The 24,073-nt window shown below is 40.0% G+C and overlaps 5 protein-coding genes and 1 long non-coding RNA gene across 9 annotated transcripts; 3 read left to right on the top strand and 3 right to left on the bottom strand.

Moving 5' to 3' along the window:
• Positions 1-1,689: 1,689 nt before the first annotated feature.
• Positions 1,690-4,237, bottom strand: LOC105197703 (NADH dehydrogenase [ubiquinone] 1 alpha subcomplex subunit 13). Its single transcript, XM_011164194.3, has 3 exons — positions 3,479-4,237; positions 3,243-3,393; positions 1,690-2,056 (listed from the first exon to the last, which is right to left on the bottom strand). Exons 1-3 carry the CDS (start codon positions 3,573-3,575, stop codon positions 1,849-1,851), a joined length of 456 nt encoding a protein of 151 aa, XP_011162496.1. The 5' UTR covers positions 3,576-4,237; the 3' UTR covers positions 1,690-1,848.
• A 320-nt stretch (positions 4,238-4,557) lies between these two features.
• On the top strand, positions 4,558-9,785 carry LOC105197706 (centrosome-associated zinc finger protein CP190). 4 transcript variants are annotated; one of them, XM_039454252.1, is made up of 6 exons: positions 4,729-5,072; positions 5,755-5,955; positions 6,080-6,219; positions 6,386-6,640; positions 6,908-8,941; positions 9,080-9,785. In XM_039454252.1, the coding sequence occupies exons 2-5, from the start codon at positions 5,788-5,790 to the stop codon at positions 8,934-8,936; spliced, it is 2,592 nt and encodes an 863-aa protein (XP_039310186.1). In that variant the 5' UTR covers positions 4,729-5,072; positions 5,755-5,787; the 3' UTR covers positions 8,937-8,941; positions 9,080-9,785. The 4 variants fall into 4 exon arrangements, with proteins under 4 accessions (XP_039310184.1, XP_039310186.1, XP_039310185.1 ...); XM_039454250.1 differs by lacking the exon at positions 4,729-5,072 and adding an exon at positions 4,558-4,680 and having other exon boundaries at positions 6,908-9,785; XM_039454251.1 differs by having other exon boundaries at positions 4,729-4,996; positions 6,908-9,785.
• Positions 9,641-11,588, top strand: LOC105197705 (zinc finger CCHC-type and RNA-binding motif-containing protein 1). Its single transcript, XM_011164195.2, has 4 exons — positions 9,641-10,092; positions 10,183-10,294; positions 10,640-10,993; positions 11,101-11,588. Exons 1-4 carry the CDS (start codon positions 9,980-9,982, stop codon positions 11,224-11,226), a joined length of 705 nt encoding a protein of 234 aa, XP_011162497.1. The 5' UTR covers positions 9,641-9,979; the 3' UTR covers positions 11,227-11,588.
• LOC105197708 (myotubularin-related protein 13) lies at positions 11,352-20,891 on the bottom strand. The gene is made up of 12 exons (XM_011164201.3): positions 20,014-20,891; positions 19,658-19,743; positions 19,300-19,587; positions 18,994-19,213; positions 18,671-18,912; positions 14,283-18,592; positions 14,059-14,206; positions 13,466-13,611; positions 13,165-13,391; positions 12,827-13,033; positions 12,657-12,739; positions 11,352-12,416 (listed from the first exon to the last, which is right to left on the bottom strand). Exons 1-12 carry the CDS (start codon positions 20,111-20,113, stop codon positions 12,324-12,326), a joined length of 6,150 nt encoding a protein of 2,049 aa, XP_011162503.1. The 5' UTR covers positions 20,114-20,891; the 3' UTR covers positions 11,352-12,323.
• Positions 20,892-21,219: 328 nt separating this feature from the next.
• Positions 21,220-23,303, top strand: LOC105197709 (vacuolar protein-sorting-associated protein 36). Its single transcript, XM_011164202.3, has 6 exons — positions 21,220-21,449; positions 21,687-21,882; positions 21,957-22,303; positions 22,368-22,532; positions 22,596-22,811; positions 22,897-23,303. The coding sequence occupies exons 1-6, from the start codon at positions 21,354-21,356 to the stop codon at positions 23,074-23,076; spliced, it is 1,200 nt and encodes a 399-aa protein (XP_011162504.1). The 5' UTR covers positions 21,220-21,353; the 3' UTR covers positions 23,077-23,303.
• LOC120358803 lies at positions 21,653-23,980 on the bottom strand. The gene is made up of 2 exons (XR_005575674.1): positions 23,659-23,980; positions 21,653-21,921 (listed from the first exon to the last, which is right to left on the bottom strand). It is a non-coding gene; the product is annotated as an uncharacterized LOC120358803 (long non-coding RNA).
• Between the last annotated feature and the right edge of the window lie 93 nt (positions 23,981-24,073).

Genomic DNA, 24,073 nt, shown 5'->3' with positions numbered 1-24,073 from the left:
CGCTTCCGCTACCGCGTCGTCGTTGCTGCGGTTGCCGCCGCCACCGCTAACCGCAGCCACTCGGCTCGCTGCGATACCGCTCTACCCGGGATAGGCTAGGCAGCGGCGCCGCTGCCCTGCACCGCTCCGCACCGCACCGCACCGCACTACACTCCGTACTCCACCGTGCTCCACCGTGTCGCGCTACGCCGCGCCGCACCGCGCCGCACCGCACCGTATCGTACCGGTCAGTTCGGTCGTCGCTGGTCGTGCGGATCGTCGCGGGTCGTCGCTCGTCGCAGGGTCGTCGTTGCCGCGTAGTTGGGCGCGCGCACACGTCTACCACGCTCTCTCGAAGTCGAGCCCACCGCTCACTTCACGCTCGCCGCTGCGGCTGCATGGCAGCCGACGCACGCTGCTGCTTCCTGGCGATCTCGCGACACTGAGTACCCCGGGCGCCGCCATCTTGTATACAGACACTTGTTTTGCCGACGCCGCCGGCGGCGATGACGGAACGGCGACGACGCGGAGCTGCTCCGATGTCGCACGCGCTACGACAGCTCCAACGCCGGGCCCGGCCGCGGGCGTGTGACGCGTGTGACGCGGTTGCGACCACGTTTTCAGAAATCGCATTGTCCTCGACCCCACTCGTGCACGGAAGATCGCGGAGCCGGCGTAATCCGCGTAATCAGGCGTAATGCTCGGTGTTGCGCGCACGTGACATCACCGCGCGAGCCGCGCGTCTATACGCGAACCGCCATTACCCGCGTCCACGTGTGCGCCAGGCCGCCGCCGATTGGCGATTGCCGGGAGCGCGAATCGATCGCCGATCGTCCATTGGCCGCGGCTCTTTAACTGCGAGGCCAATTTAAACCGCGCTCCTCTATCGATTCTGCGTCAATTGAGTACGTTCGTTTCGTTTCGCGGATGACCGTTCGTTGAAGCTGCGTTTCCATCGAATATCGCGAATTGAAAGAATATATTGTGGTCTTTAGATCATTTACATTTTTACGAATAAAGATATTTCATTTACATCTCGATAAAGATTTCAAGATTTTTAACAAATTTATAACTCTGATTTTTATACCGCTCTTTTCTATAAAATATCAACATTAACACAAGTTGTATAAACGTAAAATGGAATAATAAATAATAATTTAATCAATTTAATTATGCATTCCGCGATTTGCAGAAAGCTCAATGGCTCATATACATTAAGAAAAAAATGGTTAATTCGACTAAATTTTTCAATTTGAATTTCTTCAATTCAAGTATTTACGTATTTAAATTAAATATGTATGTAGTTAAGTATATAAATGCTTAAATTGAAGTTTATAGTAACGAACGAATAAGTACAGAACAAATATAACACAGAAATATATGATTGTAGTACATTCGATGTTATCTTAAAATATTAAGTGACATTGATTGTAGGCGATACTCCAAACGTATTGTGTCTACATATTTAATGCGAAAAGCTTTCATGTATTTTATATTATATGTATATAAAACATATATCTTTTATATTATTTATGTATGACTTTTTAAAAAATACACTGACATTTTATAAACTGAAGAGAGCACTTGTTATTTTAAATGGCAAACGTTTGACCTTTCCTGCATTTAAAAAGAAAATACTTAAATACCAGACTACTGTTATTATTTTATTCTTAAGGAAATAAAATCTATCGCAAAGAAAACAATCAGAAATATTATATTGTAACAATTTTATTGTAATCTATAGCTCCATAATGTTATTCATAGCAATTATGACCGTAATTATATTCCTCAGACTACTTTTCCAAGTTGTTTGTCTTATCATGGTTCATAGAACTGGCTAGAACCTGAATGCCTAGTGCTAACGACACTCTATGTCCACAAATAACGTTCGGTACGTTCGCGAACTAAATCTGGATCAGCGTGTGCGAAATGTTCAGAGTACAATGGTTCTCTCCACTGATTTGGCTCGTCCAAGAAGAATACTGGTTCGCCGTAATATGTTCCGACTTCCCATCCTTCAACATTCTTCATCAAGTTTGCTTCTGCATCTCGATTATGCCTCATTTGTTTTAAGACGCTGCATACAAAAAATACAAGGAAAGTTATTAGAGGCTCCATAAAATATTGAGATTGTTTAGACAATTGCTAAATTTTATATAGCATGATTTAGATTTATATACCCTTTTATACCAATATAGATTAACTTTATTCTGTTAACATACTATCTTTTTTTTTAAATCTAAATCTACTTCTAGTTTCAATTTTAAATAGGTATAATTTCACGTGTGTTTCTAAAACATGCAATTAAAGTTTAAAACAATAGATTTGTCGCTCTTATTTCAGCACCTAAAATTTTGTAATTTTTGAACTACAAGTATTAACACTGAAATGCTGTATGTTGTAAAACAAATAATGTGAAATCTATTGCTTGACTATTAAAATTCATTGCTTTTTGCCTTTTTTTCATGACAACATTTGTCATTATAAGTTTTACGACAAAAGTCATCACACAATTCTTCTTATCAGTGAAATAGCTGGTTCAAGCAGTTTGTGAAATCGTTCCTAAGAATGAAAAAAAAAAAAAAAGTTAAATCAAGATTAGAGGTCCAATTTGTAACTCTTAATGACAGCGTTAATATCACTGAGTTGTCATTATGCTTTTTGTCACATAAAACTTTTAGCAAGATTTTGTAAGCCTTAATGACAATAGATCATTATAGTATGATTGCACAGATATTAGGATTGTGCCATAAATTTCTAGATTATGTCTACACAAATTATGTATTGTTTACATTATGTTTACATTATGTTTATACAAATCTTTTTCATGTAGACAATAGCAATGTAAATTAAATAATTTAGACAATACAGAAAAGCATAATCAAGTTATAAAATTATAAATATATCCGATTTTAGTAATGACAAAATAAAAATGTACAATATTAAAAATAAAAAACAATATGTTTACTATTTCTGATCAAATCTAAATCATCTATGATCTGTGTATCGTTGTTTACATAGAACAACATAAAAATAGTTAAAGTTTGTATTGGATACATGTAAAATTATTTATATTTACACATAAATTCTCAACCTTGATATACGTGGTAAAAAAAACTATGCAATGTTAATGTAATGATATCAATACTATCGTTAGAGTCCCAATGCTCATGCTATCGTTAGAAATTATGGAATAAGCTGAATTTACATTGGTATAAACAAGCATTAGATTAATTAAAAATATGTGTGGCTTGTGTCCTTACGCTCTGTCCCGCTCAGCCAACAATGTTGGCAATATAGCCAGGCGGGCGCTTCTCATCTCGATCTGCTGTCGCCTAACCAATTTAAAGTTCAAATAGTAGGCGTAGAATCCGGCGATTGAGGTGGTCAGAAAAAGTGCGATTGTGCTCTTAGCTGCAAAGTTTCACGACAATATTATTACATAACTTTGCTCTTTAACCTTTTTCAGCTAGCAAAATCTCGCTCAGTTGATCCTTACCGCCGAGAACTGTCTTTAATTTCATCCTCTCCGTTTGGATAGGATTGTAGCCACCCTTCGGTGGAAGATCCTGCATCTTCTCCGTCGTTGCACTCATCTTGTCAGTTTTCCTCTCGGTGACGACGTTTGGACTAGAACATCACTCGACGACGTGATAACCTGCTGAAGGTTTCAAAAACACTCCACCAAATACGTGAGCCGAGTAGTACGCACGCCACAGCTGGCTGCAGCGTACTAATCGCGTAAAGCTTGTATGTATAGTATGGTATAGTATATGATATATTGATTGTGAGCGAACAAAATAATATGATCAATTTTAAGTTTCGCAATTCTTAAATTTAATCAGAATTGATGAGATCGGCCTTAAGGCTGATTGAAATTAATTTCAAACTCTGTTTAACTTTCTATCTTATTCTAAAAATTAAGAGAGGTAGAAAATAATTTGAAGTCTACACACTGGTGCGAACGAGCCTGATAGAACCGATAGAACCTTTACATCGCTTGGAATGCTTGGATAAAGTCCACAATAGACGAATCAGAAGTTTATTGTCGTCGCTGTAGGGAGAACGGGAAGGGGTTATTAATTTCAATACAATCTATTTTCTATGAATTCATACATATGCGACTAGAGATGCACGTGGGAAAAGCCATTCAGTTGCTCTTAGCTCACCAATTTGCATTAAATTTCAATATATTGAAAATTCTGATCGAATGTAAATATCAATATCGAGTGCGAGTATTTCGCAGCTGAGCGTGCGCACATGAAAATTGGACCTATTGCAAATCAGAACGCGTGATTCGAACGTCCCCGGAAGAATACGTTACGACTCTACGTATGTGCGTCGTATATCGTTACTCTGCGTTCGATCAATTCGACCCTTCCACAAGATCCTCCCTTTCGAATAGTACATTTAATAAATACATTATATATAAATGAAAAATTACGAGGAGGCGATTGCGAGCGAGTATTTCCGTGGCGGTATGCGGGACGCTGCACCGGAACTGACGTCGGCGTACATCCGGCGTACGTCACGCGCCCTCGGACAGCGACAGCCATTTCCGGTCTCTCGCCTTGGATCAAGCGCGAACAGCTCCATCTGTGTGTCACGACGCATAAGTGGTGATGCTTGCAGTTGATTGTATACTGAGAAAATTCGTAAGAGATGGTGCTGAAGGGGAGATATTGAGGTCCTGCTGAATAGGTATGTGAATTATAAGTGCGATAGGCATTTTCGTTACGCGCGCACGGTTGTAACAAGGGCGAGGGACCGGCGAGCGGCCACACGGACGGGATCCTCTTGTCGCGGGCGACGCGCGTACCGCCCGCGGTACCGCCCGACCATAATAGCCGCGTCTCGCACCGGGAACCCACCGAGAAAATGTGGCGCGCGCGTAACGTCATCGCCGTCGTCCCCGGGACCAGTGATTCGTGCCGTTTCTAGCACACCGCCAATCTTATCTGCTCCCGTTCTCCCGCCGTCTGAGCGACAACGTCCCGAGCTCGCGCTCCTCGCGCAGGTAAAGGACCTGGGGGAGATACAAGTTTTTTCTTTCCTACACGATTCGCCCGATAAGAAGCACGGCGATCCGCGAGGCAAGTAATCCGAAATGCGTCACACGAGTCGTACGTATGTGACTCTCGCTACTTCTGAGGGATCGGCCCCCGCCGGGCGCGTTGCGTTAATAAAAAAACAACTTTTTGCTCTTGCGATTTGTGAGACTAAAGAGATAGCTCTCGCGTTACGTTTGAGTAAAAGATATACATCCTGGAAAATACATTATAAAAATAAATGATAGATAGAAAATGCTTCCTACTCTTGTAGGAACAGTATGTTCTTGTTTATAAAATTAAGTAACAATTATTTTTTATTCTATTACTCTGTATAATATTATTTGCACAAAAGTATTGTAATTTATAATTGTTATAGTTATATAACTGTAGTTCCAAATATATGTTACTGGTTTTATCTTATCTCAATATTGTTGCTTATGTCATGTGTTTTATTGGAAAAAAATAGATATATATTTACAAAGTTTATAATAAATGCAATTTCTGGAATGGTTTTATTTTTATTTTAATTTATTATGCTGTGTTTTACCTTTTGGAAAGAATCTAGAACAGTTTATTCAATAATTTGGATTTGTTAAACTTATTTGCTACCAGTATTTATATTTAGAATATTATACACACACACACACACACACACACACACACACACACATGTACATAATTGTTTACACATAATCTATATATACATATATATTTTTTAAATCAGGTATATTGATATACTTTTCTCAAGTACGTCATAATGGAGTCAGGAATGATTCAAGAAAAGTCGCCACCTGCACGTGGCTTAAAGCAAGTAAAAGTGGATAATTGGGGATCATTCTTCCTTCAAAGACTTCAGACTCTTTACTTGGAGGAACAGTTTCTTGATCTTAAAATTAAATTTCCTACAAGTGATATTACTGTACAGGTATAAATAATGGATCCTTATATTATTGTATAAGAATATAAAGCATATAAGACAATAATATCAAGATATATTCTGAACATGTTTTTGAAATTGTCAGTAGCATCACTAATAAAAGTTTCTTCAGGCTCATCGACTTGTGGTGACAACATGTACAGATTATTTTATGCAACTTGAAGAACAGCAAAGAGAGAAAGATGAAAATTTTAATGGTGTAATTATTATGCCTTCAGATATGCCTTACGAGTGTGTTAAGTCTATTATAAGGTGCATATGTTTTTAATTTAAATAATTTAATTTAATTTAATTTAATTCTTTCATTGATTACAAATTAATATTCTTCTAGAACTACGTGCCATTATTCATGTTTTAATAATGCTTTAATATTTATCAAAATATTGTAATATTTAATTGATTGTATATTGATATACAGCTTTATGTACACTGGACAATTGGAATATTGGACGTCGGAGCAACATGCTTTGTATCGTACGGCGCAAAAGATGAATATGACAGTCCTAACAAAATTGCTCGACGCTCAATTTAATACGAGCAAAATGCAAGATGATGCAGTAAAAACACCGACGCGTCCAGTGATAGCCGTCTCGAAACCTTCAACTCCAACCACAAAAGCGATTGTCAGCTCCACCAGTTCGGTAACGACTGGGCAGCCGTTACCAGGTAGAAAGTATGTATATCCCACGAAAATAATATTTAGGATCCGGACGTTCGGGCATGATCCCGGGTTGCACGCGGAGAACCACTGCGTGGAAGTGAGTTTTTGTTTATATTCTGTAAGTCGCGTGCCAGCTGCTGTTTCACTTCTACAAGCACTCAACTCACTCACTCGCACGCAGCGATTCTCCGCGTCCTGCCCGGGATCGTGCCCGAACGATACTAATATTTCATAAATCTTGCTCTGACGGTAAGGTGTCAATAATCCTTATTTTTAAAGACTTCCCATATGGAAGAGGAAACTGGACGAATCTCCACCCACACCAGCGATGAATTACGAAGTACGAACATTCCACAGTACATCTTCAGCGCCGAAACACGAGACGACTCCCGGTCCATCCAGATTTGATCTTCCGGAAGCGGACGATATTGCTTTGGGAGTATTTTCTTCATTCGACGACATTACATATAATACAAAGCCTATCGTTCAAGCATCCGACACATATAAAAAGGGAAACTCTCGTAAACGTTCACCTGATAGAGACAGTAAAAACGATACGACTGAAGATGAGGACGATGAAAATCAGGATAGTGAGAAGAACTTGAGAGACACAAATTCGGACGATGATTGGAGTATATCGAAAAGTTACCAAAAATCTCAAGATGGTCCATCTAAACGAGTACGTTTTGATCTAGAGGAGAAGGAGAATGTGGAAAAATCTAAGACGAATGATCATTCGAGTACCGATGATTCTATCGACAATCACGCAAAGATCATCAGAGAAGTATTAAAAAAGTATCCCCATTTAGTAAAGAACAATAAAAACATTCGCTTGAAGATCATGCAGAAAGAAGCAAAATCCTCCGACAGTACCAGCAAAACTAAAGTATCTTACGTGGTTTTAAAATCCGACAATTTGTTGGCCAGCAATAACGACGAAGATTCCAAGTGTAACGGCAGTATCGACGGCGAGACAGGGCCCTGGAAATGCAACAAGTGTGATTTGGACGAAGAATATACAAATTATTACATGTACAGAAGGCACATGCAGGATGTGCATGAGGAGAAGTTCGATCCGAGAGTTTGCGAGCATTGCGGCTACAAGGCGACTAAACGCAACATTCTGATGTACCATCTTTATACCAAGCACAATGTGCCGCCGCCGAAAAGCATGTGTTTCCCGAAATGTCAGGCCTGTTCATACGTTGCCTTGTCGGAGACTCTGCTGGTGCGTCATCAGATAAATCATAATCATCGGCCTGCTACTAGACATCACGCTCTACCTGCAGAAGATATTCAATGCGGCCAATGCAATCAGTCGTTCAAGAGTGTTACCGAACTCACCACTCATGAATTGAATAGCGGACATGGAGGTATGGCGGACGGCAAAGAGTCGAAGGGTCACCGTTGTCCGTATTGCGGCAAAGTATTTGTGCGCGTAACAAACTTGCAAGTACATCTGGATTGCGCGCATAAAGATTTACAAAGAGACATCACCGAGTCTTCTCCAACCGCACCGAGTATTCCGTTAGAACCATCATCTGAGGCAGAAGCTCTTAGCCACGTCGCCAGCGGTATAGCCGCTTCCCTCGGTGTCGGAGATACAGAAACCGTTACGGAAACACAAGAGGAAGAAACCGTAGAGATAACAAAAAATACAACCGAAGATCAATATATTGTACCAGACATGTTGGATGATATGGCACATAACATCAATTACAATGAGCATGATTTGGAGAGTCAACACATGATCATGTTGGTTAACAATGATGAGAATTATCAGCATGCTGAGAGCAATCATCATCAACAGCCGCAACAGTTGGATATCGCTGATAATGAACAAATAGTAATGCAAGGCACAGATGACGGTATGATCGTGTACATTCACGGTGCTGAAGAGGCTGATCACCGATCCTACGAAAGTTATCAGTCCGACGAAGTTGCCCAGGAAACGGAAGAAATAGTGGAGGAGGTCGTCGAGGAGGTCGAGGAGGAAGTTATGGAGGAGGAGGAAGAGGAGGTGGTGCAGGAAATGCCTCAAGAAATGTTGGAGGATTGCGCTGATAATCAGGTGGAAGAGGTGATACAATATGTCGAAGAGCAAACAGAGATAGTCGAGTATGACGAAGAGCAATGCAGCGAACAGAGCAATAGTATGGACGGGCAACAGGAATCCGTCATGATCATCGAGGAAGAGCATGTTGAGGGCGAGGAAGACCTGGAAGAGTCTACAGATAAACGACATAAGAAAATGCAAAGTTTCAGCACCGAATGGGACGAAGATAGCGCTGAAATAACGGAATCATGAATACTGTAATATTGGATTTTTTTTTATTTGCTTGTAATATGTCATTAACTTTCACCATGGCTACAGTTCAATTTTAATCAGAGAAATATTTGAAATGTATTTTATTTTATATCTTATTTTATCTATGAATTGTTTGTTGATAGCGGATGGTGACGTAATGAGGGCAGTGCAGAAATACAGACGATACATTTTCCGCGCGATATATTTAGCAGTAAGAGCTCGCAAAATTAATCAAATTATATTTAGTGACAGGAAGAAGAGGTACTATTGAAGATATTGTATGAGCTATATGTGAATTCTATTGTTGCACCAACACACCGATTGTTTTATTGAAGCAAGTTTTTAGCATGAGCTAAAATTTGTATTTTACAAAGGCGACAGTGGATTGAGATTATTCACGGTGACGCTTTCGAGAACCTGAGATAAGATCTGTAATCTTTAAACTTGTAAGTTTTTCTTTTTTTTTTCAGGTAATACAGATATGTTCATATATGCTTATCATATGTAGCTTATTAATAAAATCTAAATTAAGATTTTTAGATTTATTTCACGAGAAAATATATATTAGGTATGCCAAAGTGTATTGGTGACCAATTACGTAGTTTTTTTTTAGTACTATTCCACCGAATGGAGATTTATCACGTTCAAAAGAATTCTCGTGAACGATTGTTCCTCCCAGATATCGCCTGTAATATTTTATACTGCAATCGATAGTAAACCATAATTTCTACCGAAAACAAAGGCTATAATAAAACTTAAATTGTAAACGCATTAAGTTTTACATTTTCAACTGTGCACAATTATATGGAAAAGTACAGATAAATAAATACAATATATATTATACTCTTATTCACAAGATCCAGTTTGTCCGTGTTCGTAACATTATTGATTCTATCCTAACCTAAATTAGAAGCATTTTTGTCTCGATAGTGTATCCGTGGGATACCTCCAAATATTTTGGAGCTTATTATTGGCAAGAGAAAAGACAAATTATGATAAATAAGACTTTGTCATAATCTTCGTAAATAAAATAAAGCGCAAATATGAGCGGTGGCATCGCTCCAAGCAAGTCGACTGTTTATGTATCGAATTTACCGTTCAGCTTAACCAACAACGACATACATCAACTGTTGGAAAACTACGGGAAAATTATCAAGTGAGTTATAAATATTTCGTAATTTATCGTACCGTGTCTACGACATGTGCATTCTCAATATCGTGTAAATATTACATCATTTATTTGCAGAGTAACAATACTGAAAGACAAGGCAACGCGTCAAAGTCGCGGCGTCGCCTTTGTGCTATTCCTCAAGGCAGAAGATGCTGTGTCTTGTGCGAAAGATCTTAATAACAAGGAGGTAAATTTCTGTTTCTATTTTTCTAATTGTTTCCTAATCAACGCTTTCGCGTATCTGAACCATCATGTCACTTTGAGTTTATTCGATCGCATGTTTATGATCATTTTTATGGCTACAATTACAAAATTCATTGAAAAACAATATCAGTATCATAATTTAATATGATAAAAGTTTTTATTCTGCTAGTAAATGAAAAAATAAATTATAGCGTGCGAAATGTTTAATTTACATACAATTGTTCTAATGAAGAATTAGTCTTTTTTTTTTAATTTTAAAAAGAAGAGACAAAAATTGAAATTGAAATTATTTATATGTTAATGTTGTCTTACTTTTCTTGATTATTAGATACAAGGTCGTACCGTGAAAAGTTCAATAGCAGTCGATAATGGCCGCAGCACTGAATTCATACGTCGTAGGGATTATCCCGATAAATCAAAGTGCTACGAGTGTGGACAGCAAGGGCATTTATCGTATTGCTGTACCAACAACACATTAGGCCCTAGGGAACCACCAGCAAAAAAAATTAGAATACGAAAGAAAAATGTGAAAGAAAAACAAGAGAAATGCAATACAAGTTATTTTGATAGCGATAGTGATGAAGCAACAAGAATACCAAAACGCAGCTTTGATGACGTCAACGATGTCGGTGATGAGACAGACGAAGAACCGGAAACGTTAAGTGCTGTTATCGCACTTGAGGTATAATCACGACTTTTAAATGTTTCAATTAAAAATTGAATAGAGAAAAATGAATAAATTTTTATGGAGCAAAAATTGACAACTTTTCCTTTTATTTTACATTTCAGCAAAGACGAAATGAAATGGAGCGTAGAGAAACAACAGATGAACACGATAGAAGAGAAATGACTGTACCAAAGAAGCGTTTTAAAAAGAATAGCTATTTCAGCGACGAAGAGGATTTTAGTGAATAATGCTTATCTATGATATGAAATATGTATAAAATCTCGAAGGTATTATATATTGATAAATATATATAAATATAAATAGTTTCGCTTTCGTTTCCAAAGTACGAATTTCAAACTATAATAAAAAATACTTCAAATGTATTCTTAATTTAATTTTACTGTCAGCACATGGCAGGAGTATTAATCAAATATTTGTAACATATTTAGAGATAGAAATTGTCTTTCTCATATATAGGCTTTGAACTTAACATTTTTAACAAGATTGCTACCTACCAAGTAATATTAATTACAATAGCATTTGACGCAATTATATACAGAATGTCCCAAGTTTATTGATTTTAAAATAAAGTAAGAAATTTTTCAACAAATTTAAAGTTTTAATATTTATTCATATAAACTGAACTCTATATTATTTTCCTACTCTCACATTTAAAAAATTAAATATTATCTGTTTTAAAATACGGTAGAATTTTTGTTGAAAAAAATTTACTTGGAAAATAGTATATGTCTCTTCGTGCTGCTAAAAAATGATACGCGATTAGCAATCGTTTATTTTTAATTGTGCATAATGCTTTCATTAAAGAACAATTGATCCCAATTTGCTCAAGGAACTTAGAGTTGATAATAACTATCGTCATCTTGAGACATGCTGTACACATTTTAATGGAAGTGCACAATTTATTATATATCTATATGTATATATAGTTATACCTTGTTTTATAATCCATCATAATTTAACATTAAAAAATATATTAAACAAAATAAAAAAATTTTTAGGCGCGACGCATTATATAGCGATCTCTCATCTTCCAGCTGGATGAATACAAATTTAACATAACGGCATAATCACAAAGAAATGTACATTATATTCACATGCTAATCCTATATTGAGGATATGAATGTATCACATTTAATTTATGATACTATTTTTCAGTCCAACGAGAGAGTTTGCATTTTAAAATACTTAAAGCAAGATTACTGCAGACTATGACGCATACAATTAGACTATACAAGATTATGTAACAAAATTAAAATCTGTATATTCTCTATGTCAGTCACATCCAGAATTTGAAATTAGTTCTATGATCAAGCGCTCTTGACATTTATTGTAAGCACGCTTGAACCTTTTCGATCCATTCCTGCGCTGTGGTTGCGTCGGCAGCGCAGAAGTTATATGTCCGTCTATTTGTACGAAGCTGTAAAGGAAATAATTCCATGCTTGTAATATGGCCAAAATTACATCAACAAATTACATTTACAAAAATAAATTAATTTTGCGAAATTGAAAAAAGGAAAATTAAAAATTATTTCAACGCAAAATTTTGTGTTTTAAATTTAATTCGATTCAAATTATTGATTTTGAAAAGTTGATTTTCTATAAAAAATTTGTATTTAAAATGCGTATATTTTTTTATTAAAATAATATGTAGACTTACATCAAAGAAGGATTTATCGTCTGTTTTCTTTGGTGGTCCGGGCATCGGCGCAGCTGGAGTAACAGATACTACCTCAGCTAAATCTGTAATACGTGATATTATAATACACATTTTATCTACTTTCAAATTCTTTTCTCTTGTATTATTTATTTTTTAGTTTGATTACATACCTATGTATCCTTTGCAGTGCGAGTCTTCCACTGCGTCGTAATATCTTAGTTGATGCTTTATAGAATCTAGTACGAACCATCTTTGTTTCCAGCCCTTTAATAAAGCTCCCCGTTTATAAAGATAGCCTTCGTGCGTTCTGTTTTCTGCTACATTACTCGAGAATTGTTCATAATATTGCTGGGACGAAGTTTGTATGGTTGTTACGCCTACAATAGAAAGCTCTTATTAATACAAAGTAGTGAACGTAATTTGAAAATAATAATTACTGTTACGTAAATTATGTATGAGAACGCTTAATTATTTAATTTTATTTGAAATTAATGAAATCGCCGCGTACTTGAATTTACGCTTCCGTTATCACCGCCACTTCTCGTAAGCGTATGAGTCTGAAGATTATCCGTCACAGCCTTATATTTTGTACAATTCTTTGGCACAGCGTCGGCGCATTTGTCGTGACATACGTGGCCACAATCGATGCATCTTAATCCTGCCTTCACGGGACCCCATAACACGCCGGAACACGCGTCACAATGAGTTGGCGTTGCGGAATCCAATCGTTCGAATCTTTGACAAAATCAATCGTTCGTATTCACATTCAACCAATTTGAGTGAATTATATAAATAGACATTGATGATACCTGTGTGGATGTGCATACACAGAACCTTCATTTCCGGTGGTGCTTCCACCGGCAAGTTTTCCGCGCAATAACAATTCTAAAGTAGAACGTTTGTGAATCAATCGACCGTGATATCGTACGAGTGCCGTACTGAACGACGCGTGTCGCTGGAAAGAGAAAAACATCATGATTACGTGGCTTTACAATGAATACATTCAGACGTGACGTCTCAAAATATCTATGACCTATCGAAATAAATTCGATAAACATTTTATATGTTTTTTATCGTTATGATTTTTTAAATTATTATGACTAAGAGTTAATGTAAAATAGCATCCAATAATAATGTGTTATTTATTATTCTTTTTCAATAATAGTATTATATAACAGTAGTTGCGTGTGAGCGAATTCTCGCAATTGGTATTCACATGGTCTTTATTTAATGTTTAAAGGAAATCTAATAAAAAATGTCTCGGAATTCCAAAACCCAATAACGTAATTAAGGAATAAATTATATAATATATATAATGTAAATTTTAAGTTTTTTATGTGACGATACTTGCAAGAATAATTTGACATAAAGAATCTCTTATGAATATTCTATTACGACTTACAGCAAGGGAGTCAGTGTTTGGCAGCTCGAGTTTATCCCAGAGCACTTTCCATTTTTGCGGTAGATGTCCTAATTCGGTCTCCAATTTGTGAATTTCCTCCAAAAGATGCGAGAACTGATCGGGCACCATTGTACTGACTCCATCGTATCTAGAAAAGTGATTTCGTAATTTCATGATTTCTTTGCGAGCACTAAATTTGACATTTGATTTAAAGTAATAATCACCCCTGAGTGACTACTTTACGGTTGCTCTTGACCACACCGTCCGCAGCCTCGGCCTCTTCCTCCTGCTGAGAATCCTGCTGCAGCACTTCTAGATCGTATGCTGGACCGTGTGCCAATTCCTCTTCCAGATAAAATTGCCAGATATCCAGACTCGGCAGATGCGAGACTGGTCGTAGAACGGGATTCTCCGTGTTCGGTGTATACATAAAATTGTAAAACAACGGACATCTCGCATGCTGCTTTTCTATGTAATCAAATATACTTTGCCCGAGATTGCAGCCGAGTGTTTGCTTGTTTGTTCCCGCTAGTCTACCACCAGGATAGATCGTGTCGTCATCGCTACCGGTGTCCACGCCTTTGTGATGACTCGTCAAGGAACCTCTTTTATCTTCAATGGCGGTGATACCGCACTCTACTCTGTCAAATTCGCAGTCCAACAAAAATGTACGAAAGCGGCAGGACACCGAGTGATAAGCTAAGAACTTCAAATAGTACTCGTTGAATTCGAAGGCCAGGGGAAACTGTTTCTGTATCTGATGCACTATATCAAGGAACTGTAGAAACGTAGGTGTGAAGTTTGTCGTTTGCGAATTTGCGGCGAGATTACTTCTGTGGCCGAATCTATGCCCGAATCCAAGCCATTCCTTCTCGATCAAAGTCCTGAAGCCGTCGATCGTTCGGTAATGCGGATCGAGACACACCTGCGCTACTGAGCAAACGGTGGTCGTGGTGTCCCAACCATCTTCCAAGCAAACAGCCACTGACGAGCCTTGCATGTCCATGAGGTCTATAACCGCTCCCGCTAGTTGCATAAGACTTTGCAATTGCTGTAACCATTCTGAGCTCTCTATAAGTCTGTAGAAGCTCTGATCGGGTTCCACATTCGGTGAGCTAGGCACGCACGCTCGCATCAGCTTCTTAAATGCAGCCTTCGTATGCCTCACGTCGTAATATTCTACCGGAATAAAGTCCGTCTTGGGAGTGGACTCTGCCTTCACGCCTTTCATATGCGCCTTTTCCCCCAGGATGTAGAGAGCGGCGCGTTGAAACGTGTGAACGCATTCCGTACCACTATCGGAATCTGCGGAATGTCTGACAGTTCCGCGCTGATGATGAACAGAAGTTAAGGAAGCCTGCGAGTTGTGTCTTTTATCCTTTAGGGAACCCCATCGAGCAAAATTCTTGGGACCTTTGCCGCCCGACGAACTGAGAGTTCCGAGGGGTTTGTTAAATGGATTGCGACGCGATTGTTCAGGCGTGGCGTTACGATCTTCTGCTGCTAGTAATAGAGAGTCTATACTTAGAGAGCTGTCAGACATACCCCAAGCGGAACCTTGTCGCAATACGGAGAGTGGTGTCGCGGCAACGAGCGCCATCATATATTTCTCCTGCTCCAGAGAGGAAGTGGTCTCCGAAGACGTGGTCTTCAGATTACTGCCGGAAGTTGGATGGGCCTTCAGCATGCCCATCACGCCTTTTCCGTGATAACCTGCGCCTCTAATTAACAATGCTTTAGTTCGCGGATGTCTCCACGTGACAACCGGCATTCTACTATGACGATGAAGTCTGCAGAATCGCCGAATGCTCTCGTCTGACACGGAAGTAGGCACAATCAGAAGCGCAGGATAGCTTCGGCAAATCATGTAAGCGCAGTTCACTGAGGTGAGTCGGAAGGGTTCGTTGCGACGATTGTTATGCGGCCCGTTTGAATAGAGTCCTAGTCGGTACCAGTCCCTGACGTAGCTACGCTCGGATAAACGTTCGAGGGTCTTGGCGTCGGTCGGCGGTTGCGTCACCACGCCGGGTATCTCGAAATCGTCTACGCTGAGATCGTCATCATGGCTAAGATCGTTGTTATCGGTCATCGGTAGACTCATTCGGCCAGGAGACGTCATGTACTTGTTGTTGCTGTTAATGAGATTCATATTCGGTAACACGTACTTTTGTCGCTTCGACGATTGTTTCGGCTTGAAACCGGCCTTTCGCGCGGTCTTCAATAGCGTTTTTTTCGCGAAGCCCTTCAAGGTAGCATTTTTCTCTTTGCCCTTATGATGCGCCGTTTGCGTGACCAAAACTTGACCATTGAACGCGAAATGATGAAAAATGTGCGGTGGATACCTAGCTTTGTGCACTAATTTCCTCAGGGTATCGATATTCTCAGGCGTAACTTCCTCGTCAAAGGCCAATTTTATCAACTGGAACGTACAAGAACGTAATTGCAGACCTTCCTGAAGGCATTGATCCAAGTGCGCCAGATGTTGCACAGCGACACGCTTCTCCTTAGTCAAAGACGTCACGGGGAAAGCACGGACGACTAATTGTTCGCAGGCGAACGGATCGCAAGGTATACCCTTGAACACTATCCTATAATTGGTGAGGAAGATTGCACCTTCGGCTGGCAAGAGAGGCGGTATCTTGGGTAGTCCTGAGGAGCTCTCCTCCCTGCCGTCCGGCAGCAGATAAACGCGCAAGCCGTCCATTATCACCTCTTCGCCAGGCAACATGTTCGGTGTCAGAATCTTCGGTTTTTGTATCGGTGGTAACCTCTTGCTCTCCCGGTGGACTGCCTCTAGCGTCTCGATGTGCATATGAACGACACCCGGAACCATTTGATGTAGGCAACGCACGTGCTCGGCGCTAACGCCGCCTTCGGTGCACACGCGATCGACGAATCGCGAAACCATTCGAATGACGGCACTACCAGTCTCACCCGGGTCGGTCTCCTCGAATCCAGATTCGGCGTCGCCGCTGTCGCTCGCCACGCTATTCGTGATGCTGTTACTCGCCCGCTCGTCGTCGTAGATGTGATCCTGACGATGAGTTTTCGAGCCGATGTCTAACGGCACTAGTAGATAGACCATTCTGTTGGCATAGTGAATGGCCTGGCTGTACATGGTGCTCTCCTCGCTATTTACGAGTTCCTTCTGCTTCTCAGGATCGATGGACAACCAGATCCGCATCTGATCCGCGGCTATCTCTAACGCCGATGGTTCCTGAGCCTGATAGATGGAATATCGATCGCGGTACGGAAATTCCTTACCATCCCGAGGGCTGATAGGACTCAGAATACCATCGTTCATGAGCCTAGGTGGCGAATTGTCACCCGGTAGATACAGACGTTTGATGTCTTTTTGCACGTCTAGATAGAACGCGTCTTCCCAAAACTGTTGGTTCTGCCATACGGGGTGCTCCTGGATGCAGGTGTATGCGAATTGAATTACGCCGGTGCATAATTTCCTGCAGAATGCGGTGGCGAGCGGCAGCAGTGCAGCGGCAACTCCGTGCTCGTCCATCGAAGAGTCGTCTTGCAGCGCGCAATTCATCAAACGTACAACTAAATCGAATTGCTGATGCTCCAGCATAGCCTTGTTTCCGACCACGTGCTGCGACAACTCCATGCAGAGCGCTAACCGAGCCGCTTTACTCTTTAGAGCTCGCAAGACGGCTGGAAACGTCTTGCGAGCGTCCGAGATTTTATTTTCGAATATACAGTTGATGCAATTGCGCAACACTTCTAGCCTACGAGCCGAGTTGCTAACCAGATGTCTAGTATCATGAACAAATGAGATGTGTGGGCCCATAGGCACGATACGAGGTTGAATCGGTCGCAGAGACGACAATCTGACTTTGAGATTGTTCTTCGCAAGGCCCTCGTCGATGATCGCTTGAACCTGCTCCAAATTGATACGTGGCAAGAGAGGCTGGTGAATTCTCGCAAACGCGCCCTCAGGCGGCTTCAGAATCTTCTGCACATATGGCTGAGGATTCGGGTTTTCGTTCAAGTATAACTGTTGCGCTAGTTCTTGGATATGCGTCAAGATAACTCGATGATCCTGCGTTTCTTGCTTCAGCTGATCGCTTAAATTACTGTACAATTCGTCCCATACATCGCAAGGCCTCCACGGTGGACCTCTTTCCGCGATAAAAGAAGTAAAAAACATACAATCCAGAACTCTCGTGGTGAAGTCGCAGTCTGTTAAACCTCTCTCCCCTAGAAATGCGGCCTTGTGGAAAGTGATAACGGGCTTTGGATGTATTCGTATCAACGTCAGACAGCTTCGATATCCTTGCAACAATTGAGCAAAGGTTCTCATAAATACTGCTCGGAGTTCTTTGTCGAGCATGGGAGAATGCGGAGCCCTGGTGGCGAGCGGAGGAAACGCGTAATCCGCGCACGCCAATTCTGGCTGCAACACCAAGGACAACGCGTCCTGCGTCTGCGAAAGCAATGGTTCCGGTAGTAAAGCAAGCGAAACGCCATCCGGAACTGTTAAAGAACCTCCGTCCAGATCGGCAACTATTACATCCATCTGCAAACACGAAGATTGCGTAATGAAAGTTTAAATCAAAATGACAATTTTTCGAGCTCATACAAAACTTAGCCTTACAAGTTCAGCAACTTCGTGTTTCAACGAACTGTGCACACCCATAATAAATGGCGTCGGAGTACTGAGTATTTCGACTAAAGCAGCTGGCAAAAGAGGAATGTAAACGTGCGAATATCTGAACGGATACATTAATGCTGTCAAAGCGCGACACCCCTCGGTCAATCGAGAATAACTAGCTGAATGAAAAAGTATCTTGTGTTCTGTCATGACTGCACAAAATAATACTAACACATTGCGAATACCTAGAAAAAACATTTGTGTCAGTAATTTAATATACATCTATCATATATAAATTGCATATTTCATCATTGTTACGTTCTTACCTAGTTGCTGAAATAATAAATTTACACTAGTATGAGTTATAGGAAGAGAAGGACTAATTGGTGGTTGAAGTGCCTGACGATCCCCTGCTCCGATACTGAATCGTACCTGTGGCCCACCAGCAGGAGGTACTTGAATACATCCTAATATGTTTCCAACTAATGTCTCTAACGGTATACCAAGATTTTCTACATATACCGTGTATATAATGCCAAGACAGTTCTATAAAAGAGCATTAAATTGTTAAAATTGATGCACACAATTGACAAGATCAATTGCATTAGATGTATAATTAAATATTCACATACTCTAAACGTTTCTATGTAATCCAGTCTGGAAACCAGCACCAGACATTTGGGTGCGTACATAATGCTATGGTGTGCAATGGCGGGTATCGCCCTGACCAAGGGGCGACTATCTCCGTCTACAGGATCCTCCTCCTCGTCCACGGGTTTGCTTGGCACGATCGATACCGTTTCGTTGAAACACATGCAAGCGCAATAATGTCGATTTGCGTCGATATCTGTCAATATCGAGACAAAGAAGCGTGGTTCTTGCCTCTCCGTTGATAAGGCCCATCCTTGAGGTTGACAAAACTATACAAGAACAGTACGCACGTAAGCAACGTGATACTACAAAACTGTCTGCCTAAAGAAATATTCTTACCCATTCTATTCCCTCAATGAAAGGTGTATCTGGCCAATCTTTCTCTGGAAATCGTTGTAATATAACTCCACTACTTACACCACCCCCTACAATCAAAATCACATTTAAACAAATGTATATGTTATATACATTTGCTAATGCTAGTGCAATGGAACAAATTAGTGTAGCAATTGAGAATTTAACATTTGCAGAAAGTTAATCTTTTCTTTCTTTTTAAATGTCCAAACATACATCAATCATTTTGATGTGGAAAATAAAAATAATAAAATTAAATCAAAAGAAAAATACTGAACGGAAATGAAAAAATTGCTGATCGCAAGCCTGGCGGTAAACGTCCAAACCTGAGAGTGACTCACTTTCTTTCTCGTGGTCGTAGCCGACTACGACAAAGTAGTCGGCTAACCGAGACATCTCGGTGTATTCGTGGGGCTGAGTGGGGGTGGTTGCGCTCAACATCCCACGTCGTGTTTGTTACGCGTGATTTCATGGACCGCGGCCTGCCTCGGTCGTGCGGAAAGCTCAGCACACCTGCCTCGAACTCTCGTCTATTCTATCTCGCGTCAAGCGTTAGGGGCGCGCGGACGACGCGCCGTCAACGCGGGGATCGATTTGAAAGTGCCCGGAGCATAGCTCTCGTCGGCGAAACGTTTCGCATTAAACGATCTCTCTTTCTCTCTCGCTCCGTTGACGCGCGAAATTAATAGGGAAACCGACACCGAGATCTCGCGTCAGGGGGGAAGATGGAAAAAAAAGAAGATGCGACGAGCGAGAAGAGTTTCGCGTGCACGAACACTTTGCAATCGTCTCGCGTGCGCGCGTGCCGCCTCGTGCGGACTTTTAACGCGACATCGCGTCGCCACTGCCGCGTCGTGTAACGTTTCCCGCGAACCCACCGAATAACGATGCCACACCCCGAAATCTCAATCCATAACCTGCCGAGCTCAAACGCCACATCGGGTGTTTGTTGAGCTCTCGCGTACGGGCCGACGAGACACCCCACGATTACGCAAAACGAAGATGAGAGCACGTCACCGCTGCTCGGACGTCATCGGTCTGTTTTTTTTTCTTTCGCCGTCTGCCGGCACCTGCCGGATTTCATATGCTCGACGACCGCGTCCGGTCTCGCGCGATTAAAACTCTTCTTCAAGAGTTTCGGAACGCATCAATGTTTTTAAAGTTTTTAAAGAAATTATTCTCCACGTTTGCGCAGTTGTCGCTAATTTTGTATATTAAATAAATTAAAATAAATCTAAAATATATTTAAAATGTATTTTTTTAACTGGTTATTATTTAATTAATTGAGTGGCCTCAGCTCCAACATTAATAAAATTATTTAATCAACGCTTTCTTATATTAATAATTTTTATCTGTTGGAGCTAGGATCGCTAAACTAAATAATTAAATATTAAATGATATATAAAATATATTTAAAATTAATATAATTTTAATTTGTTATTTCAGTTCATTTGTTATACGTTTAACGAAGAAAATTAGTATAAATTTAAAATCAATAAAAAAAATTAAAAAAAATTGAATAACCAAGTAACCGACGATCGATCAGCACTCATGACGTGTCGCGGAAGTTGAACAAAACATTTGCGTTGTGCGAGCCTATCTGAATCAGATTTGGTTCACGGTGATCATATGAGATAGTAAATATGGTTGTTCGCTTTGACAGTTCGCGACAGAGTTCACGATGAACAGGTTCGAGTATGCCGATTCTCGGTTTATGCCGAATGAGGTTTTCGTGAGACGCGACACGGTCGTGCGACTTTATGATGGTGATGCGAAGGTAATAATTCCACTTGCGCTACGCGCGATCGAAAGGATCGATTTCGCACGCAGCGGCTCTGCGTGTGTGCGTGTGCGTGCTATGTTTAAATCTTGTAATAAATTTGTCGTTCTGACATTAAACCGTAGGTGTTTGTACTAAGAGAACAATTTTATATGCTTTGTGTTTAATGACGTCGGTATTGTGAAATAATTTTACATATCTTGTATTTAATTTTCTTTTTTTGCATTTCGATAGACAAATTTCGAAAGTGGCGAATTAATCCTAACTAGTCACAGAATACTCTGGGGCAGGCCCGGTGATATCTCACGAGGTAATACTTGTTTGTCGTTGTCGCTTAGACATATCGTTTTCTTTGAAGAGGAGAATCCCGGTCCATTTGCCTTTGGGCGTAGTAAGAAGATTGTGCTACATCTTTCGGAACCAGCTGTTGGTAAGCACTTGGAGTCGCATGAATAGAGTTATTTATAAGCTGTTGAATTAAACTAGCAATTTATGTACTTGCAGATAAGATGCCTGGTCCAGCAGACAATAGCTTGTACAATTATGTTAAATTATCATTCAAAGAGGGTCTAGACCCAAATTTTATAATACAATTGTCAGATACTATTATGAGACAAATATGGGAGTTTACACCTGCCACTGGATTAATTGTGAATGATAATCAGGGAAACTCAAAACTGCTACCTCACATAAAAACGAGAACGGGTATCATAGGCATTGAAAGAAGTCTACAGGAGAAACAGAAAGAAACGGACGAAAGTATATCGTTGGCATTTCAAGATCTTAGAAAGCTTATGGACATGGCTAAAGATATGGTGGCTGTCTCAAAGACCATTTCAGCTAAAATAAGGGTGATTTTCAATGATTCCTTTGTAAGACTGACAGGTTGAGGTTCATAATACAGGATTATTGCAGGCAAGGCAAGGAGATATAACAGAGGATGAAACTGTCAGATTTAAGGCTTACTTAATGAGCTTGGGCATCGACGATCCGGTAACGAGAGATGCATACAAGAGCAGTAACGAGTATATTGAACAATTGGCAAAGCAGCTTGCATGTATCTTAGAAGAGCCGATAAAGGTTTGTAGCTTATATGTTTGATGAATGTAAAGGAGCGATTAAAGATGTTGTATCTAATTTCAGGAAGTAGGTGGCATGATGACCCTCACAGACGTTTACTGCCGTGTAAACAGAGCGAGAGGTTTGGAGCTTTTATCCCCTGAAGATTTATTACACGCCAGCAGACAATTAGGGCCATTAGGTTTGCCAATTGTGTTAAGAAGTTTTGATAGCGGTGTTATGGTTCTTCAAATTCGTTCTCACAATGATAATGCTATTGCCGATTGTATATCGGAATTGGTAAGCATTGAATAATGTAATAAATGTATATAACAAAAATTATTGAACTATTTTATCGTAAAATTTTAATTAAATTAAAATTTAGTTGAAGGAAAAGGGATCTATGACGGCCGAGGATCTTGCACAATCGGAGGGTATATCAGTATTATTAGCGCGCGAACGATTACTAGTCACGGAGAAATATGGCAAAGCTTGCAGGGACGATTCGATAGAAGCTCTGAGATTCTATCCCAATCTATTTTTAGAAGAAATATCTAGTGAATAATTTTAAGGTATCACAAATGTACGATTGATTGCCTTTTCAAATTAATGTTGGCCATTGTGTAACACCAACACTTTAAAGTTTTACATATTTCTTAAGTTTTCATGTGTCCAAAGTGCAGTTAAATTAAACGCTATTAAAGTTGAATTGTGAAATACAATACTTATTTTTTAAGCATAATTATATTTACTTCTTCATAAAGTCATAAATATATAATGCTTTTTGAACAATTTTAATCTATTAATTACTTCCCTGTGTACAAATCTCAAACATTATATTCAAAAATACTTGTAATTGGATAGTTATATATTTTACTTTAAAAACGGCATTTAAAAAATCAGAAAGCGTTATTGTAAATTATACGTATCCAAAATAAATTTTATATTTACATTTGATTTACATCTACGACGGAAATAATTCTTTAAAAAATAGGAAATATTTAACAAAAAATCAAAACAAAATTCTACATAATCGGAGAGATTTCTTTCTATCGAAAGAACAGAAAGAAGAAGCCTGAGAATGGCTCGACGGATGTTAGCACGAACATCCGACATATTTCACTTCACTTTCGACACTCTACGGTACCTTCGAAAAACTCGCTCGCATCGAAAACTCCTACGAGACTTCTTCTTCTCAACGTTAATGGTACCCGTCCCCAGTGTAACAACGTGGCGGGGACGATTTGACCATAGTAACCAAGGTATTTCTTAGCTTGCTTTCAATAGTTATATGGGAAACAAAAAGACTTAAATAGGAATACAGGATATGCTTGCACAAGGAATAAGGAGGATTGCATCAGCAATCCTGACCGCGCTTTTTCACTCTATTACAAACACGCTTACTGGTACACGGCCAACCAGCGACTTCTCCAAATACTCCTACGAGACGACAAGGATGCGAGTTGAAATGCGCCGCGACGCGTAGCGACGTCGCGCCGTCCTGCCTGACCTACAGACTGACCGACCGTTACCGTACTGCGTAGCGCTGCGTAGCGGCGTCC

This window comes from Solenopsis invicta, chromosome 10 (assembly GCF_016802725.1).
Source record: "Solenopsis invicta isolate M01_SB chromosome 10, UNIL_Sinv_3.0, whole genome shotgun sequence".
NCBI lineage: Eukaryota > Metazoa > Arthropoda > Insecta > Hymenoptera > Formicidae > Solenopsis > Solenopsis invicta.
The sequence above is the reverse complement of the archived record's forward strand: the minus strand, read 5'-3'. Positions and strand labels throughout refer to the sequence as shown.